Source organism: Oryctolagus cuniculus, chromosome 16, assembly GCF_051225735.1.
Source record: "Oryctolagus cuniculus isolate XC-2025 breed Fujian yellow rabbit chromosome 16, ASM5122573v1, whole genome shotgun sequence".
Taxonomy (NCBI): Eukaryota; Metazoa; Chordata; class Mammalia; order Lagomorpha; family Leporidae; genus Oryctolagus; species Oryctolagus cuniculus.
The window spans coordinates 19853010-19872533 of NC_142882.1; the positions used below are offsets into that span (position 1 = coordinate 19853010).

The 19524-nt window shown below is 68.4% G+C and overlaps 1 protein-coding gene across 1 annotated transcript in view; it reads left to right on the forward strand.

Annotated features, from left to right (window-relative positions):
- The first annotated feature begins 913 nt into the window (after nt 1-913).
- ELL (elongation factor for RNA polymerase II) overlaps nt 914-19524 on the forward strand; it is a 39828-nt gene continuing 21217 nt past the window's right edge. Inside the window, exon 1 of the mRNA XM_070059021.2 lies at nt 914-1088. Within this exon, the coding sequence (XP_069915122.1) occupies nt 954-1088 (135 nt within the window). The 5' untranslated portion in view covers nt 914-953. The remainder of the gene's footprint in view (nt 1089-19524) is intronic.

The window sequence follows — 19524 nt, forward strand, 5'->3', positions numbered from 1 at the left end:
CCTACAAACAGCAGCTGGATGCCACGCGGGACTCCAGAACAGGCCGATCGAGGGGACGGGGAGTGGCTGCTGATGGGGCGGGGGTCTCGGGGAGGTCTGCTTTTGGGGATGCAGGTATTCCGGATCCTGATAGAGGTGATGACTGCGCAAGGCCAAGGGAATGCCACTAAGTTGTGCAAGTTAAAAGGATCGATTTTGCGTGCAAAATACAGCTTAGGAAAAACCGGAGCCAGGCTCGGGGGGCCTCAGGGGGTGCGCGATCTTCTCCCGGCAGAATCCTACTCTTACCGCAGAGTTTACAGATTCCCCCTCGGAGTACCGCCTGGGAAATCCCGTCCGCCCACCTGCGAGGGAAGCCCCATCGGCCCAACCCAGCGTCCAACGCGCGCCTCGTTTACATACCCACGCCCACCAAGCCGGACTGCCGCGGGCTCCACCCCCACCACGTGTTTCACGCCGGCCCCGCCCCTTCCACGCCCTCGCTGCGGCTCCCAGCAGAAGCCAAAGACGGAAGGCAGAGGAGCGCTCATAAATAATGCATCACGTCAGCGGCCGGGGGGCGGGGCCTGGGCGCGCCGGGCTGAGTCAGGGTCATGAATAATACCTGTGGGGGCGGGGCCCGGATGGGTGCGCGTGTCGAGGCGGAGTTCCTGTACGGAAGTGGCCGCCTCTAGAGCCCCACCCCCACCCGCGAGAGGCGGGGCTACCTGCGGGCCGCTTGTTATGAATATGCAGGAGGTCCGGGGCAGGGGCGTGACCACCGCAGCTCATGAATAATGCAGCACGCCAGCCGGGTGCGCGGCGCCGACGGTTGGCCCCGCGGGGCCCGGAGGGGGCGTGGCCAGCCGCTTCTCATGAATAATGCAGCGCGTCAGCGGGCGGTGGGGCGGGGCGTGGCCGGCGCGGCGGCGCTGGAGCCGGGCGGGCGGGGGCTGGGGAGCGATGGTCGCAAGATGGCGGCGCTGAAGGAGGCTCGGAGCTACGGGCTGTCGTGCGGGCGGGTGAGCGACGGCAGCAGGGTGTCCGTGTTCCACGTGAAGCTCACCGACAGTGCCCTGAAGGCCTTCGAGAGCTACCGCGCCAGCCAGGTGAGCGGCGCGGCCGTCGGGGACGCCGGGCTGCGGGCCGGCCTCACGCGCCCGGGCCGGGGGGCGCGGGGTCCGCGGAGGGCTGCTCGCGGGGTCGCCGGGCCGCCGGGGCTCGGGGCGGCCGCCGGAAAGGCCTGGCCCGCGGCGGGGGCTTGCGTCCCCGCCCGGCACCGGGAGGCGGCGGCGGCGGCCAGGCCCCCCCCTGGGGCGGCACGAACCCGTGCTCCGGGGCCGGGGGGCGTCCGCGGCGTTCCCCGGCCCGCCCGGCACCTGGGCCGGAGCTGCATCGCGCACCTGGGGGTGGAGGTGGGGCGGGCAGCGCTGTCGGTGCCCGGCGGTGGGGGTGGGGGGCGCGGGGCTCCCGTGTGCGCGCCCCTGGAAAGGGCAGCGGTGGGGAGGGGGCCGTGCCTGCCCCTTGCCGCCCAGGAGGAGATCGGCGGGCCGCTGCTGGCCGGGCACCTGTCCCCGCCAGGTGGGAGGCTGTTTGGGGGAGAGGGGCGCTTGGGCAGAAGCTGACAGCCCGTCCCAGCTTCCTGCCCGGCCTGGCTCGCGGGTCCCCTTTGGAGAAGGGAAAAGGCTTTATTTGGGGAGGTGGAGAGGGGCGAGAGCCCTGATGCTTTCCTAATGAGGCGGCCGGTAGCAGGTGGGCCCCTGGGGGGCAGCGGGGCTGCCGCAGCCCGGCCGCTGTGGCTGGAAGTTTCCAAGGGTCGGTGGGCGCGGGCTGGGGCAGCTGGAGGCCTTTCCGTCCCCCCCCCCCCCCGGGCCAGGGCCAGGGCCTGGGGGGTGTCTGTCCGCCGTGTTGCACCTTCTTTCAGGTCTAAGTTTGGGGCCCCCTGGGGCGGGGGTGGCACGGCCCCCTCCGGCCACCCGGGGACGGAAGTGGTCAGTGCCCAGTGTTGGGGGGGCCGGCTTGGGAAGCAGGTTGTCGCCTCCCCCGGGAGGTGGGGGGTTGCGCATTCTAAGGTGGCCGGGTCGGGGGGCTGGAGCCCGTCCTGGGGAGGCGGGGCTCCCTGGCGTGTGTGTTTGTGTATCCTGGGGCTGGGGGGGGAAGGGGCGGGCCGCGCCGCGGCGGGGGAGGGAGGAGGGAGGAGGGAGGAGGGAGACTAACCAGGAAGGAGCGAGGCTGGCTTCCTGCGCGGGACTCCGCCAGCACCGGGAGCCACGCTGGGAGTCTTCCGTGTGCATCCTGGTGCCCACCCCCCTCGCGCGTCTTCCCTCTTCTTGGGGGGGGGTTCCCTGGTGTGCCCCGTCTCCGCGCTCCCTTTCGTAGAAGGGGGGGGGCTGTCATGTTTTTTTGGACCAGCAGATTGTCACCTTGTCGAAGGCGCCCCTGCAGGTGGGAGGAGGAGGCGCCCGCCCCTGGTGGGGCTCCAGCCCTGGGGGACGCGGACTCCGCGCCCTGCCCCGGCGCTGCCCTCTCCTGCTCCCTTCGCCCTGGCCGCCGCCTCGTGCCCTCGCGCTGCTATTTTTAATGTAGGGTGTGGGTTACATCCCTGACTAAACCGGACCTTCCCGGGAGGACGGCTCGCCCCGGCCCCGGCCCCCTGGCTGCCCGTGAGCTGCCCCCGGGTGAGGCGTTGGGGGCCAGCTGCGGGGTTCCGGCCGCTGACCGCTCGTGGACGTGGCTGTCGCCCCTGGGCAGAGGGGCGGTGGGTGCGATGGGTTTTCAGCAAGCGCACCTCCGCGCACAGGGGTTTTGTTGCGAGGGGTGGGACGTTGCTCCAGGAGGCTTTCCCGCTCCAGGGGGCCTCCAGTCTGTGGTCCCCCCTCCCCTCACCGAGGGGACCCGGCGGCCGGCCACTTCCAGGTGCGGCACCGTGTGCAGTGCCGGCTGTGTGCTCCTATGAGTGTGACCCCCCGAGTGGGCTCCGCGGCGTCTCCCAGGGGTCTGCCCTGACGGCCTGGGCTGCTTCAGCCTTGGGGGGCTGCAAGGGCCCAGCTGGCTGATGGGAAAACTGAGGGCCCGGGCGGAGGTCCGGAGGCCTGGGGGTGGGAGCGTGGGTTTGTGTCTTGTCTGCTGCTGCCTCCCTAGGCCTTGGGTGAGGGCCGACCCCTCCCGGCCCTAGGCCCTTCCCCTCGGAACTGGGTGGGGGAGGTCCCGGTTCCTGAGCCCCTCTGCCCCACAGTCTCCTCTTAGCCCCTGCCCCCCGTGTTCACAGCGCCCCAGCTTGCCTCTGGGCCCCCCAGGCCTGGGCAGGGCTGCTCCCCGCCCGCGGTTTGTGTAGGGCCGGGGTCCTCGTGCTGACCGACGTGGTGGCGCCTGGTCAGTTTGGGCCGGGCACCTGCGGTGCTCCTAGAGGCGGGACGCACGAGCAAGGAGCTGGCAGGGCCGAGCAGTGGTCAGGGTCTGGGGGCCGGGGTGGGGGAGGTGACACGGAGCCAAGGGGCCCAGGCACGCACAGGCTCGGGGACCAGGGCGGGGGAACGGCGGGCTGTGCCGGGGTGTGCCGGGGTGCGAGGGAGCCGTGGCGCCCATTTGGGCTGACGCAGGCACCTCAGACGGGAGCTGCTTTGGGTCCCTAAGGCTGCCCGTCCTGGAGCTGGACGGCCGGAGCCCCTTCCTGCGGCCCCTCTCACTCCAGTGCCTGAGCGGGATCTCGGGTGGGGTTAGGAGGGGCCTTGAGCCACAGGGACGCGGCCCCGCGAGGGGTCCCATCTTCGCCGGACGCTGGTGTCCCGGCCCCGGGAGCAAGGGCCGTGCGGACTGCTCCCGTTGGCAGCCTTGTCCGAGCGGGGAGCGGCGAGGAGCCCCGACGTCCATGGCGCGTGCCCCTCCCGCTGCCTGCCTTGCCAGGGGGCGCTGCCCACGGCTTAGGTGAGAGGACGGGCGGCCTGGAGGCCGAGTCAGCCAGGGCCTCCCAGCCGGGAGTGGCTGAGAGCCTGCTGGGGGTCACTGTTCCAGCCGGCCCAGGCGTGGGGTCCCAGCTGCTGATCTTGGCAGGGGTGGGTGGGGGTGCGGGGGCGGAGCCTCTTCCTGGGCCGCGTGACCCTGCTGCATGATGGTGCGTCCCGAAACCCACCCCTCTGTTGACTCATCGGCGGGGCCAGAGTTCATCACCCTGGCAGCCGTTCTGACATCACACCGGATGGATTGTGACATCGCCAGGGAGACCTCGAGGGACGGCCAGCTGACTTGAAAAACAGGCGGAGCACTGGACCAGGCGCCCGGCTGTGGCCCTCTGCCTGTCCCTGTTTGCGGGGCCTTCCCCCCCCCACCACGTCGCCCTCTGACTTGGCAGTTGGGATTCCGCCGGGGACTGAGTTGCAGGGCGGGGAGCAGGGCCTGGGGATGCCCAGAGGCCCGCGCCCTCCGACCCACGTGCCGAGTGACAAAGAAACCAGCCACCAGCCAGGGGGGGGCCGCAGGGACCCGTCCCGCACCGAGCGGCCACGTGCGTGGAGTCGGAGGCTAATTATACCCTCCTGGACAGGATCCCGCCCTGGCCAAGCAGGACGCGGCTCCTGGCTGAGTCACCCGGGTCCCCTGGGGTGCAGCTGATGTTTGTGGGAGTCGCGGAACGTGGGGCAGTTCCCCTCTGAAGTTCCCTGACTGTGTGTGGTCGGCGCAAAGGCTCTGTGGCGTGCTAAGGGGACGGCCCCTTCCCGGGTCGCGCCTCGCCTGGCCGCCCGTGCGGTGGGCTCCCAGGGTCTTGCGCGTTGTTTCTGGGCGGCTCGTGCGCAGCGTGGGCCCTCTGCGGGCGGCGTCTCCAGTCTCCGGTGTGTGCCGGGCGCCGTGCCTGGGCCTGGGGACGAGTGCCCGTGTGCCCGGAGCTGGCACGGGCCCGAGACTACACTTGGTTGGCACTGGGTTCCATCGAGACCTTGGAGGCCCAGAGGAATGTGGTCTGGTCTGTGGTGCTGGCCGGGGCGTGCCCAGGGAGGCTGGAGGGGGCCGTGGACAGAGCCTGAGCTGGGGCCCAGGGTGGGCCCACGTGGAGGTGGTGCAGGTGCACGGGAGGTCGCTTGTGCCTGGGCCTTTTTTTAGATGGATTTATTTATTTGAAAGGCAGTTACAGGGGACAGGAGTACATCTTGCGTCCACGGGTTCACTCCCCAGATGGCTTGCAGCAGCCTGGGCTGGGCTGATCCAAAGCCAGCAGCCAGGAGCTCCATCCAGTCTCCCAGGTGGGTGCAGGGGCCCAAGCACCTGGGCCATCTTCCGCTGCTTCCCTGGGCGTGTTGGCAGAGAGCTGGATCGGAAGGGGAGCAGCCGGGACTGGAACCGGCACTCGCACAGGATGCTGGGGACACGGGCGGCGGCTGCACCGCCGTGCCGCGCCCCGGGAACAGGGTGTTTCTGACCCCCCTTTTCTCTGTGTCACGGACACGTCTACAGGCCTCGCTTCAGGCGCCGGGCGGTGCGGCACAGCAGGTTGGGCCGCCGGCTGGGACGACAGCTTCCCTTTGCTTCCGGTCCAGCCCCCTGCTAACGCACCTGGGAAGCGGGGGATGGCCCAGTGCTGGGGCCCCCGCAGCCCGCACGGGAGACCTGGACGGAGCTCCTGGCTGCTGGTTTTGGCCTGGCCCAGCCCCTGCTGAGATGGCCATCTGGGGAATGAACCAGCTCTCTGTCTCCCCCCCCCCCCATAACTCTGCCTTCCAAATAAATACATCTTTTAAAAAAAGAAAAGCGCTGGCTTCATTGTTAGGCCTCGCTGTTCACCAGCAAGGCACAGGGGTCCCGGTGGTCGGGGGCTGCAGCCAAGCCGTGTGCCGCGGGGCGCCAGCCTGAGCCCGGGTCTCCCCGGTGGCGGCGTGGTCGTGTGTGCAGTTGGAAGGTGGGTTTGCACGACGCGGTCGCCCCGGACGCCCCTAGTCTTTCTCCTGGTTCTTGGATTTCGTTCGCTGTGGGGCCAGCCCGCCCCACGGCAGATTCTGGGCGGTGGCTTCACTGGCCACTGGGGGAGCTGCGATCTGAGCTGGATGATGGTCGGGCTGTGTCCTGAGTCAGTGCCTGGCGGTGGGTGTCGCCCCCGGCTGGCCAGAGGAGGCTGGGTCATCCCCCGGCGTGCCTGTGTGCCACCTGTAGCACCAGGGCGCTGTGGCAGCTGAGCCGAGGCCAGTCCTTCTCGCTGGTCTCTGGGGGATGCCCTCCCCTCCCCCCGCCTCGACCTGCTGCCCCTTGGGCGGCAGAGCCACTCGCGGGGGGCCCCTTGGGCGGCAGAGCCACTCGCGGGGGGCCCCTTGGGCGGCAGAGCCACTCGCGGGGGCCGAGGGCCCTGCTCTGCGGCCTCCACAGTCAGCCAGGGCCGCGCTGGTCGCCGTGGGCTCGGCTTCCCTCCCCAGAAAGGAGAGCCCCACGGGACCCAAACTGCCCTCGGCCGCGGCTCTGCTGGCAAAGGCGGCGGCGGCGGCTTCCCAGTTTCCTTAGCGACTTCCTGTGTGCAGCCCACCACGGTGAGCCGGGCAGGGCAGCCGAGCCTCCGTCTCCTGCCACCCTGAGTGACGGGCGACCCCGGCGAGGGCCCAGCTGGCGTCGCTCCCGTGTCCCGAGGGGTCGTGGGGTCTTTGGTGTCCCTGCCCGGTGGACACTGGGTGACTTTGGCCTCCTGGACGCGTCAGCAGTGCCGCTGTGGACACGGCATGCAGGGGTCTCTCTCGGTCCTGGGTCCTGGCTTTTGGTTCTCTAGGCTGTGGGCCCCGCGGTGGGGTTGCTGGCCGAGCGTGGACTCCCCGGGCCGCCTGTCGCCATGGCTTGTGTTCCCTCCCCCTGCTGGCGTCTGCACTGCCCTCTGCTTGGTGGCCGCCATCCTCGCCGTGGGAGGCGGTCCTGGAGCCCCGTCTGTGGCTGCGATGGCCCAGCAGGCGTCTCACGCCGGCCTGACCACGGACCAGCTGCCCTGAGCTGCGGGGGCGCCCGGGCGTCGGGTGGGCACACGCCGGCTTCGGGCCACACCTGAGCCACAGCCTCAAGCAGGGAACCTGCCCTGATGAGAGGAAGGGGGTGCAGGGGTGCTCACTTGGGCCCACAGTGGACGGGAAGGTGGGCTGGATGGAAGTGACCGTGACCGTGGCGACTCATGGCAGGGTGGTGGTAGGGCCCGGTCCCACAGTGTGGCTGCCACTTCCTGAGCCTCCCACCGCCATCCAAGCGAAGGCCCTGGAGGGGACAGGACGGGCGGGCGAGGAGCCCGGGTGGGCGCCGAGGTCAGCGCTGGTGTCTCCGGTCGGGGGGGAGGACGTGGGCTTAGTTCGCCGTGGAAAGCAGCCTGGAGCCCTGCAGGCCAGGCCGGCTGCCCACTGCGAGGCCTCCTGGCCGTGTCCCCGCTCCTGCCCTTGGCCTGAGGCCTCTGCGGATGTGGGTGGCAGGGAGGCGGAGCAGCGAGGTTTTCTGGGGCTCCTGTGGCTGCCGGGAGGGAGGGCCCGTGCGCTCACCCGGGACGCGCGGCCCCTGGCCGGCCGGCCTGCGGGTGGCCCTGAGTAGCCGGAGCAGCTACGTCGGCTCCAGAGGTCTTTCTCCTTTTCCCTCTTCCTTTTCCGACGGCAGCTTTTGGGGAAGTTCAGCTTCCTGCCCTGGCGTCTGTAGGCCCCTCCCCGGGCACTTGCGGGCGCAGACTTAGGGTCTGGATGAGGCACTCCCGAGGGAGCAGCCCGGCCCCGCTGGGGCCTCCTCCTGGCCCCGGCCCCCCAGCGCTCTCCGTCCCTGCGGGGTCAGCGCTAGAGCCGGCCGGGGCCCTGCTGTGTCGCCTGATGGAGCTGAGGCCTGGAGGCCCTGCCCGCGTCCCTGCCGGAAACCAGGTTGCAGTGTGCTTGCTGCGCGTCGGTCCCACCGTCCGCTACGGCCGCCGGGGCGTCGTTTCCAGCGTGAAGGCAGGGCGAGCCGCCGGCTGAAGGCCGGGTCTGGCCCTCTGCCCGTCTCTGTCTGTCTCTTTCTCTTTTAAGATTTATTTTACTTGTTCGACAGGCAGAGTTAGAAGGAAATCTTCCACCCGCTGGTTCACTCCCCAGGTGGTCACAACAGCTGGGGCTGGGCCAGACCGCAGCCAGGAGCCAGGAGCTTCCTCGGGTCGCCCAGATGGTGCCGGGGCCCCAGCACTCGGGCCAGCCTCGGCCGCTTTCCCAAGAATTGCAAGTGCAGCAGCTGGGGCTTGAACCAGCGCCCATAGGGGGTGCTGGTGTCACAGGCGTGGCTGAACCCCCTGCACCAGGAGACCAGCCTTCTACCTGTGTTTTTCTAAACTTAGAGAAGTTGAGGGACAGGCAGAGAGACCACTCCCAGCTGCTCGCTCATCCCCCAGATGTCAGCAGTAGGGACTGGGTCAAGGCCAAAGCCGGGAGCAGGGAGCTCCGTCCAGGCCTCACACCCGGGTGGCGGGGGCCTAAGACACCTGCTGCCTCCCCGGGTGCCCATCCGCCGGGAGCTGGGACTTGATACGGGACGCAGGCTTTCCAACCCGCGTCTCCAGCCTGGGTGTGTAAATGGAGCTTCACTGGGGCACAGCCAGCGGCTTGCTTCCCTGTCACCCGTGGTGGCTTCTGCGTTGAGACAGAGACTGTCTGGCCCCCCAGGGACGGAGCCTGAGTGGCCGGGGGCGGCAGGGAGACCTGGGCTGCTCACGCGAGTGCTGTCCCGGGCCGGCCCGAGTGCTCGGGGCGTCCTGTGTTCCGGCCCCTGTTTCCCCAGCAGGTAGTGTGATGGCTGGCCTGAGAGGGCGGGGCCTGGCTCCCGAGGGCCCTCACTGTGGGCTCCCGTGGCCTCAGAGCGTCCCTGCCGCGGGAGTCCTGGTCCCCTGGAGCTTTGGTCAGGGGCGTGTCCAGCGTGGCCTGGCTTCCAGTGGGACTGGGCTTTTTATTTGTGACCTGTCTGTGACCTTTGCAATTGAAGCCGGCACTGGACAGGCGGGCGGGGCTGCCTTGGCTGCAGTGGGTCACAGCCCCCGCCCCCTGGGGGTGGGGCCTGGACTCTGGGCGGGCGGGGCTGCCTTGGCTGCAGTGGGTCACAGCCCCCGCCCCCTGGGGGTGGGGCCTGGACTCTGGGCGGGCGGGGCTGCCTTGGCTGCAGTGGGACGCAGCCCCTGCCCCCTGGGGGTGGGGCCTGGACTCTGGGCGGGCGGGGCAGGGGCCCTTTGCAGCTGGGCGCTGGCCACAGCCCCTTGTCCTGTCAGCTCCGTGGTCACGTGGAGGAAGTGTCCCGATGAGCGTGTGCTGGCCACGGCAGCACCAGAACCCGCCCGAGAGAGCGCCCCAGCCAGGGCTGGTGCCGCCTCAGCGTCTCCGGTCACCGTCGCCTTCCTGTCCCGGCAGGGCGCCAGCTCCCGCGCCTGGGGCTTCGGCGTGCCTCTTTTTTAAAGATTGATTTTTATTTATTTGAAAGTTAGGGTTACAGACAGAGGGAGAGATGGAGAGAGAGAGAAATCGAGTTTCCATCTGCTGGTTCACTCTCCAGATGGCTGCAATGGCAGGGCTGAGCCAGGAGCTTCTTCCGGGTCTCCCACGTGGGTGACACCGGCCCAAATGCTTGAGCCATCTTCCACTGCTTTTTCCAGGTCATTGGCAGGGAGCTGGATTGGAAATGGAGCAGCCGGGACTTGAACCAGCACCGCGGGCGGCGGCTTTACCTGCTACGCCACAGCGCCGGCCCCTCCTCTCATCTTTCCCTTTGCAGGAGGGGCTGTGCACCAAGCGGCCCGGGCTGGGCGTGGGCGCCGTGCAGGGAGAGCGGGTGCTTTCCTCTGTGGTTGGCGTCGGATGCCCACAGAAGGCTGCTCCAGTGAGATGTGCTCCGCTCACGGGGGCTCGGGAGGGAGGGGACAGCCAGCACCCCGGCCTGCCTCCCGCTCGCCTGCGTCCCCGACCCCTGATCCGGTTCTGTCTTGGAGCTGGCGCCTGGCCTGCGGGCTGGGTCCCTGTTTGTGTCTGAGCTAGGGAGAGGAGGCTCTCGGCCGTCACGGGGGAACCTGTCACCCCACAGAGGCCCGGGCCGGCAGGAGGGCCCACGGGGCTGGCTGCGGGCTCCGGGGCGGGTCTGAGGCTCATGGTCCTGAGGAGCGCCACGTGCTGTGGGCGTGGGTGGGCAGCGGGGCCCTGGGGGCGGGAGGCCTGAGGGTGTCACGGGCAGGTCACACGAGGGTCCCGATGGCAGGGCCAGCCTGGGGCAGCGCCTGCAGGACCGTGTGCTCCTTGGCCAGGCTGGGGCGGTTCCAAGCCAGCCTGTAGACCCAGCAGGCTGCCTGTGGAGGCCAGGGCGCGATGGCGGAGGCTCTTCTGTGTGTCCCAGCTGGTACCAGGAGGCAGGCTGTGTCATCCCACCTGCATGTGGCCACCTTTGTGCCGTGCAGGGCCAGATGCAGGGTGGGGGCGCCCCCCTCTGGCCTCCGTGTCGCCCCTGCAGCATGGCGGCATCGTGGCGTGAGGCCAGGTCAGTGCCTGCGGTGCCATGGCGTGTTGGGGCCCAAGCCCTGGCCACCCGCCGGGCAGCCTCAGCCCTCCTGCCTCGCAGTCCTCCTGCACGGTGTCCGGGCATCGGGGAGCCACCCGAGGCCCGAGGACGGAGGGCCTGAGCCTGTGGGAAGCTGGGGGGAGCTGGAGCAGACGTCTGCTGGGATTTGGGGAGGTGGAGGCTCCCGAGCTGCCTCAGAGACGGAGCGGGCGGCTGCCGAGCCTGGCAGTCGAGGTGCCCAGCTCCGAGTCCCGGCTGCGCCCCCGTTTCCCGCATCCTGCTCATGTGCGCCCCGAGGAGTGGCAGTGAGGGCTCCCGGGCTGGGCCCCTGCCACCGCGTGAGACCCGGATGGAGCTCCTGGCTTCTGGCTTTGGCCTGGCCCAGTCCTGGATATTGTCTCAAATAAATAAAATAAAACTGCAGAAGCAGAAAACAGGACGGCTGTGGCTACTGCGTATCAGCTGGTGTCCCCAGGTGGATGGCGCCCCCTGCACGGGCTCCTCTTCCTCTCCGCCTCACAGCCCCCCATCTACCCCAGCCCCTTTGCACTGTCCCTGGTCCAGGGGCGTGAGCGTCTAGGCGGCCAGGGAGGCTGACATGAAGGGAAGGGAGGGGAGGAGAGTGGGGCGTCGCCTCCGGTGTGGGCCGCGCCGCTTGTGTCCTGCAGAGACCCCAGGATCTGGAGCTGCCTCCATGAGCTCGGTGGCTCAGGGGGGACCCAGGCAGGGAGAAGGGACCTGGCTGGGGTGGCCCTGATGTGGCCTCCAGGTAGCCTGACCCGGAGTTGGCGTGGGGGTTGCTGGGACAGAGCCGCAGTTCTGTGGGAAGTCTCCGGAGGGGCCGTTTGCTGTGACCTGAGGAGTGGGGTGCCCGTCCCTGAGCAGGTGCCAGAGACCCTGCACGCTGAAGAGTGCCCGGGGGCTGTGCACGGAGCAGCCTGGTCCTCGCGCATGGGCGCTGGGGGCAGGGCGGCCAGGCACAGCACTGTGTCCAGGTCTGCAGGAGACCCCTTCCCCCCTCCCCTCGGCTGTGCCCCTGCCTGGCCGTGGACTCCCCCTCCCCCATCTCTGAGTGCCCTGGGCTGTGCCCCTGCCTGGCCGTGGACTGCCCCTCCCCCATCTCTGAGTGCCCTGGGCTGTGCCCCTGCCTGGCCGTGGACTCCCCCTCCCCCATCTCTGAGTGCCCTGGGCTGTGCCCCTGCTTGGCCGTGGACTCCCTCTCCCCCATCTCTGAGTGCCCTGGGCTGTGCCCCTGCCTGGCCGTGGACTGCCCCTCCCCCATCTCTAAGTGCCCTGGGCTGTGCCCCTGCCTGGCCGTGGACTGCCCCTCCCCCATCTCTGAGTGTCCTGGGCTGTGCCCCTGCCTGGCCCGTGGACTCCCCCTCCCCCCATCTCTAAGTGCCCTGGGCTGTGCCCCTGCCTGGCCGTGGACTGCCCCTCCCCCATCTCTGAGTGCCCTGGGCTGTGCCCCTGCCTGGCCGTGGACTCCCCCTCCCCCATCTCTGAGTGCCCTGGGCTGTGCCCCTGCCTGGCCGTGGACTGCCCCTCCCCCATCTCTAAGTGCCCTGGGCTGTGCCCCTTCCTGGCCGTGGACTGCCCCTCCCCCATCTCTGAGTGTCCTGGGCTGTGCCCCTGCCTGGCCCGTGGACTCCCCCTCCCCCCATCTCTAAGTGCCCTGGGCTGTGCCCCTGCCTGGCCGTGGACTGCCCCTCCCCCATCTCTGAGTGCCCTGGGCTGTGCCCCTGCCTGGCCGTGGACTCCCCCTCCCCCATCTCTGAGTGCCCTGGGCTGTGCCCCTGCTTGGCCGTGGGCTCCCTCTCCCCCATCTCTGAGTGCCCTGGGCTGTGCCCCTGCCTGGCCGTGGACTGCCCCTCCCCCATCTCTAAGTGCCCTGGGCTGTGCCCCTGCCTGGCCGTGGACTGCCCCTCCCCCATCTCTGAGCGCCCTGGGCTGTGCCCCTGCCTGGCCGTGGACTGCCCCTCCCCCATCTCTGAGTTCAGCATCCGCTGCCTCCCGGGTGCAGCAGCAGGGAGCCGGAGCAGAGGCGGAGCAGCCAGGCCTTGGACTGGGACATGGGCATTGCAAGTGGCAGCTTCCCCTGCTGCACCGCAAATTTTACCAAAGTACAGCGGCCGGAAACGCTGCTTTATAAAGCAGGCGACGGTGGACCGCTCCGGTGGGGCCGGGCTGGCGCTGCCTAGGAGCTGGTGGCCCTGGCCAGGTTCCTGGCCTCGTGGGGTCCCGGCAGTGCCCGCTGCCCATGTCCGTGAGCTGTGGACAGGAGCTGGGGCGCCGGCCTGGCATGTGCTCGGCACAGCTACCCTGGCCGGCGGCAGGTGCTTTGGGTTCTGCCCCGATGGCCCCGGCCCCCCCAGCGACCCTGCGGGTCCCTGACACACACGAGCAGCCACGTCCGCCCTCTGACCCGGCGTCTGCCGTCACCGTCACCCCTTCCTCAGAGGCGGGGTGTGGAGGAGCCTCTGCCGGGCCTCCGTCTCGGGAGCTCAAAGTCTTGTCTCTGGGTTGGCGCAGCTCGGGCGGCTGACTCAGGCACGCTTGTCTTGGGTTCTTCATAGTCCTTATTTTTTAAGACTGATTGATTTGAAAGGCAGAGTTACAGAGGGGCAGAGAGAGAGGTCTTCCACCCAATGGCTCACTCCCCAGGTGGCCACAGTGGCCAGAGCTGCACCGATCCAAAGCCAGGAGCCAGGAGCTTCTTCCAGGTCTTCCACGTGAGTGCAGGGCCCAAGGACCCAGGCCATCCTCCACTGCTTTCCTGGGCCACAGCAGAGAGCTGGATCGGATGTGGGGCAGCCGGGACTCGAACCTGTGCCCATGTGGGATGCCGGCCCTGTAGGCAGCAGCTTTGCCCCCTGCAGCGCCGCCCACCACAGGCTGAGTGCCCCAGGTCGCTGGGCCCCACAGCATCGCTGGCACAGGTGTGGCCTTCACCTGAAAGGCCTCCACCCCGTCCTGGCTCCCTCCTGCCTCTGCAGTTGAAGAAAACCTTCTGTCTGGGTTGACATGTTTTTCCACTGTAGAAATTGAGGGGGGTGTGGGGTACAGGGGTGTTGTGGCGTAGCAGGTAAAGCCACCGCCTGCAGTGCCGGAATCCCATGTGGGCACCAGTTTGAGTCCCGACTGCCCCTCTTCTGATCCAGCTCTCTGCTGTGGCCTAGGAAAGCAGTAGAAGATGACCCAAGTCCTTGGGCCCTGCACCCACATGGGAGACCCGGATGGAGCTCCTGGCTCCTGGCTTTGGATCGGCACAGCTCCGGCCGTTGCGGCCATTTGGGCAGTGAACCAGCAGGTGGAAGACCTCTCTCTTTGCCTCTGCCTCTCTGTAACTCTGCCTTTCAAATAAATAAATCTTTAAAAAAAAATGGCGAGGGGTTTCCTGGGAAGGTGGCGGTGCTGGCCCGGAGACGTTCCGTTTCCTGTGTGAGCACAGCTGGGGGGCGGCGGGAGTCCCACCAGTGCACTTCTGGGATGGTGACATCATGAGCCCTTCCCCAGGTCGTGTCCTGGCCTCAGTGAGAGGTTAGTGCCCTGGGTTGGCTCCGGCTGCTGCTGCTGAGTGGGGAAGTGGGAGAAAAGGTTTTTCAAACATTTATTTATTGATTCAAAAGAGTTACATGGGGAGACAGGGAAACAGGTCTTTCATCCGCTGGGTCACTCCCCAAATGGCCACAACGGCTGGGGCTGGGCCAGGCCGGAGCCAGGAGCTCCATCCGGGTCTCCCATGCGGGTGCAGGAGCCCCAGCACTTGGGCCATCTTCTGCTGCTTTCCCAGGCCACAGCAGAGAGCTGGATGGGAAGTGGAGCAGCCGGGACTAGAACCAGCGTCCATATGGGATGCCAGCACTGCAGGTGCAGGCCTAACCCTGAAGCGTTAGTGTTTGAAAGTAGCTCAGGTTTAGGTTCACAGCCAGACGGGAGAGGGCGCAGACGTCCGTCCCGCCCCATGCTCACCCTGGGCGCCCAGGAGCCCTGTTCACATCACGGTCCCCGTGGCGCTGGGCGTCCCGTGGCGCCAGCCACCGGGTCACAGCTGCTTCCCGCTCCACCTCCTGTTGCTCCCACGCTCTCTGCTAAGCCGTGGCCGCCGCCGGAGCTGGGCCGTCTCCGGGTGTTGCCCACTTGGAATCCACTGTGGGCAGCCGTGGCACGTTGGCCGCTGCCCTCCGTGTCTGTTCACGGGCGAGAGCTGGTCCTCGGGGGTGCCAAGTGGGTCTCCGTTCGCCCGCGGCGACAGTTTGGAACAAAGCCGTGTAGCTCTCTGCGTGTGCCCCCGGTTTGCAGCTCCTGTTGGGACGTGCCGAGGAGCAGCCCTGCTGGCCGGGCGGCCTGCGTGTGTGTGTTTAGTTTTGTCAGAAACTGCCCAGCTGCCTTCCGCTCTGTGTGCACCATCTTGCCCTCCTGCCAGCAGCGGGAGTCCCTGGGGCCCCTGGCGCCGGCCGTGCCCTGCAGTGACCCCCGGTGGGCCTCGGGGGCAGCAGCTTCCCTTCCGGCCTTGGGTTACTGCCTGGGGAGGCTCGGTGTCACGGGTGCCCACCTGGCCTGGCGGGAGCCGCCTCTGACCTGGGGCGATCTGGACATCGCTCGTGCCGGGTCGCTTCCTGCACTTGACCTGGTTTCGTTTATGCCTGAGCCGGGGAGGATGGGCTCCGTCGCCCTCAGGGTGCAGAGGAAGTGCCCTGGGCGTGGCGTGTGGCTGGGCCTCCGCAGCTCCTGTGCGGGGTGTGTGCGCCTGCTTCGCCCAGCGTCCCCTCTGAGGAGCGCGGGCGCTCTGTCTGCCAAGGTGCTCTGGGTGAGGCCGTGGCCGCCGTGGCCCAGCACTCACGGGTCCCTTCCCGCCGACACCCCCGCGCTCAGCCGTCCGGGCCTGGCACCATGTCCTCACGTTTGCCCCCGTGCGGGGCCCGGCCAGGCCCCATCTGAACCTCGGTTTCTCCTCTGTGAGACGGCACCTGCCCAGGAGCTCGCGGGGACTGAATGGAGGGCGGTCCCGGCGGGGCAGACCCAGAGCCGCCACCTGGACACCTTTGGGTGTCCTCCTCCCCCGGCCTCCTCCCATCCAGACCGCCCACGTGTCCCCGTGACGGCCGCCGAGCAGAGCAGGCTGTGCAGGGGAGGTGCCCTCCCGGCTGCGCCCGGCGCTGGCCCTGTGCCTCGGCCCTCCTGCGCCTCCTGCCCCAGGGTGGATCGGGAGCTGGTGGGGCTCCAGGAGCCGCCCGGCAGGCACCGTGCGCGCCCAGGCCGGCCAGCCCCTCTGCACAGCCTCCCTCAGCTGCAGGCCCTGCTGATGCCACGGTCGCCAGGCAGCTGCCGTGTCCTCGCACCCCTTCCCGCCTGGGGTCCTCCACAGACTGCGCCCAGGCCGTCCTCGGCGAGCCTCCCGGTCTCAGCCCTCTGGCCCCGGCCCTTTTCCGCTGGACCAGGGGCTCTTGCAGGTCTGCTCGGTCTGTTCTGTCTCCTTGCCTGGGGGCCCCAGGACCAGCACGTCCTAGCCAGCCTGTGGCTGAGGGGGCGTCTGGCCCGCCTGGGCTCTCCAGTGGCCGTGGCGCTCGCTGGTTCTGCAGCCACACCTGCTGGGGTAGCGGAGCCCTCCAGCTGCCGCCCGAGGGGGCGGGGGCGGGGTCAGAGCTGGGGAAATGCGGGCGCCCGTGGGCGGCCACGTGGCAGGTGCCCAGGGCCTGGGAAGTGGGTGCTGCAGTCAGTGTGGGGGTGGCGGTCAGCCAGAGGGGAGTCGGGAGGTTTCCCTTGCCCGGGGAGGGTCAGGGCTGTGCCTGGCCGGGCTTCCGTGGCCCTGCCTGGGTGAGAAGCTTTCTTTTTCTTTTTCTTTTTTTTCTTTTTCTTTTTTTTTTTTTTTTAAGATGTATTTATTTGAAAGCCAGAGCCACACAGAGAGATAGAGGTAGAGAGAGGTCTTCCATCCGCTGGTTCACTCCCCAGATGGCCACAACGGCTGGCACTGTGCCGATCTGAAGCCAGGAGCTTCCTCCGGGTCTCCCACACGGGTGCAGGGGCCCAAGGACTTGGGCCATCTTCTACTGCTTTCCCAGGCCATGGCAGAGAGCTGGGTCGGAAGAGGAGCAGCTGGGACTAGAACCGGTGGCCATATGGGATGCTGGCACTTCAGGCCAGGGCGTTAACCCGCTGCGCCACAGCGCCAGACCCTAGAAGCTGTCGAGTCTCTATGTGGACTGCCAGGTCTCAGGGGTTGTCCCCACAGCGGGCACCTGTGTGCTGGGACAGGAGAGCCGTGAGGGCTGAGGGGTGCTCGCTGCTCCCTCCCCTGCCAGCGTGTGTGGTGGGGGTGCAGGCAGCCAGACCCACGACTCCCCTCTGGGCGGGAGAAGAGCTGCATCCCCGTCGTCCTCCTGCAGGGGGCATCTCGCCACCACCCTGTGAGGGTCTCTGGTGTCCCCCTGAGGTACAGCCCCCTGCCAGGGGAGCTCGGCCCTCCCAGCCCTGGCCAGCGGTCTTGGGGGGGACAAGGGCGCCATTAGGCTGCCCGGAGCCCAGGGTGAGCTGCTCCCGGCCACAGCACAGAGAGCATCTTGCTAGAAGGTGCCGGGCAGAGCCTCCCGGCACGGCCTGGAGGGCAGCTCTGGCCAACAGAGGCCTGTCTCAGCCGGGTCCCTGAGCCGCCCCAATGGCACAGCCCGCCGAGTCCTGCCCGTGCAGAAGTCCCGTTGGGCCTGGGCCCGCCCCTCCTCCCTGGTTACCCTTGTGGGCTGGGCTTGGTGCAAAGGACACAGGTGATCTGTGCTGGCCTCTGTTGTCCCTGCTGGCCTTTGAGGCCACACAGGTCATGGTTGCAGGAGCAGCAGGTGGCGAGGTCGTGTATTTGGGGTGGGAGGAATCGGGGAGGGGGGGGTGCTTGGTGTCATCCCAGGCTGGCTCGCTCGCCAGGGCCGTGTGACAGGGCAGAGAGCTGGGCCTGGGGCCGGAGCCTGCTCTGCCCTGAGCGGCCCCCTGCTGGCCTCGGCTCTCACCCTCACGTGGGGGTGCCATCTACAGGTGCACAGGGGACTTGGGAAAGCTTGCAGGCCCGGGCGAGTGGGGATGGCTCAAGAAGTTGCGCCTGTGTAGCCCAGTGAGAGACCGCACTTGAATTTCCGGCTTCCAGCTTTGGCCTGGTTCAGCCCTGGCCTCGGTGAGCGTTTGGGGAGTGAGCCAGAGGATGGGAGTGCCCCCTGTCTGAAATGCGCGGCCTCGTCACAAGTCTACAGTAACGCGTTAATAACGTGACCCGGTGCAGGTCTGATGGCTGTAATTAGGGCCAGCGCGGCATTCCATGGTGCCGACACGCCTGGCGCTCGGCGACCTGGAAGCACGCCGAGCCACGGACGTGGCGAACACGGCTGTGGTCCGCTCCCTCCGTGTGCCCAGGGGAAGTGCTGAGTGTCAGTTGATGGCAGACAGCCGTGGTTTTCCGTCCAGTCCTAGAACCGGCCCATGGGAGAGGTGGGTGACCTGCGGCCTGGCCAGAGCGGGCAGGTGGAGCCTGGGGCCTGGTGTACTCAGCGTGGGCTCAGTGAGGGGACAAGTCAGGGGCCAGGGTCTGGGGCAGCCGAGGTTGGCCTGAGCTTGAGGGTGTTAAGGCAATGGCGCGTTCCGGGCTGTTGAAGGCGGCAGGTCTGTGCTAGTCAGAGCCACAGGAGAGCAGCCCAGGGGGTGCACGTGGGCCGTGTGTGTGCACGTGTGTGCGTTTGTCTACATGCGTGATGGGTGTGGAGGTAGACGGACGCGGGTCCCGGTAGGCTGGTGCGGTCGTGGGGCCGTCTGACCTTGGCAGGAGACCGAGGCGGGAGCTGGCCCCACAGCCAGGCTCAGGCTGGAGGCAGATCACTCCCTCCGGGGCTCTGTGCGCGTGTGCGCGCGTGGGCGTGTACGGATCAGCTCATTCATTTGTTTATTTGGATGGCAGGGCGAGCGAGGTCGCCCGTCGGCCGGTCACTCTGGATGCCCACAGCAGCCAGCACTGGGCCAGGCTGAAGCCGGCTCTCCTACGGGGGTGGCAGGGTCCCTGGTTGGGGACCATCTGCTGCTTTCCCAGGAGCCTCAGCAGGGACCTGGGTGGGAAGTGGAGCAGCCGGGACTCGAACTGGCGGCCAGATGTGATGCTGACATCGCGAGTAGCGGCTTAACCCGCTGCGCCGCCACGCCAGCCCCTCGGTCCGTCTCCTCTCTCAAGGCTTTCGTGCAGGGAACTCTGCTCAGAGGCCACCGATTGAAGTGTTAGTGTCGTCTAAAAGCACTGCAGGGCAGCTTCTGGACTGTCCTTACAGAGCACCTGGGTGCCGTGGCCTGGCAAGTTGACTGGGAAATTAACCATCACGCTGCCGGCTGAGCGTGTGATCCGGGGGGAGGCGGGGGTGGGGGGGCGCCAGCCTGGGGCGGCACTGCCAGGGGCGCCGTGCGCGCCGTCATCCAAAGCCCCCCGCTCCTAAGCGCTGTGGAACGGCCCAGAAGCTTCCCCGTTGAAGGTGGCTGAGATGCGGTGGCCTCCGCCGGCCCCTAGCGGGAGAGTGACCGTGGATGCCAGCTGGTGAGCTGACGGCGTGGGAGGGGCGGAGGCTGCAGGGCCGCCTTGGGGGTGCAGGGAAGCAGGTAGGAAGACGTCCTTCCTGGTGGGAGAGCCGCCCGTGACCGGGGTCAGCGGCTCTCGCGTGGCGCTCGCGTGCGTGTCCCATCGGTCCTGCGTCTGCACAGGGAAGCCTTGCGTGTGGGCAGGGGCTGAAGGGCTGGGCTGGGCTTCCTGCTGCTCTGGGGGCTGCTCTCCGGTTCTGGTTCTCCCCAGGTGGCGTCCGGGACAGGTCCCTGCGTGGGACGGCCTGACGGCACAGGGCCTGCTCAGGGCCTGCTTGTGCCTTGACCCGGTGGCTCCGTGCCAGGACGGAGCCCCTCCTGGGCTCCTTGGGTGGGGAGACGCCACTCGGCTCGCTGGTCTTTGCAGCCCTTGGCGTGGGCCCAGGCCCCAGTGAGTGGCCCTGGCAGGGTGCTGGAGCAGTGGTCGGGGGCAGCCGGGGCCGCCTGTGCTGAGAGGTC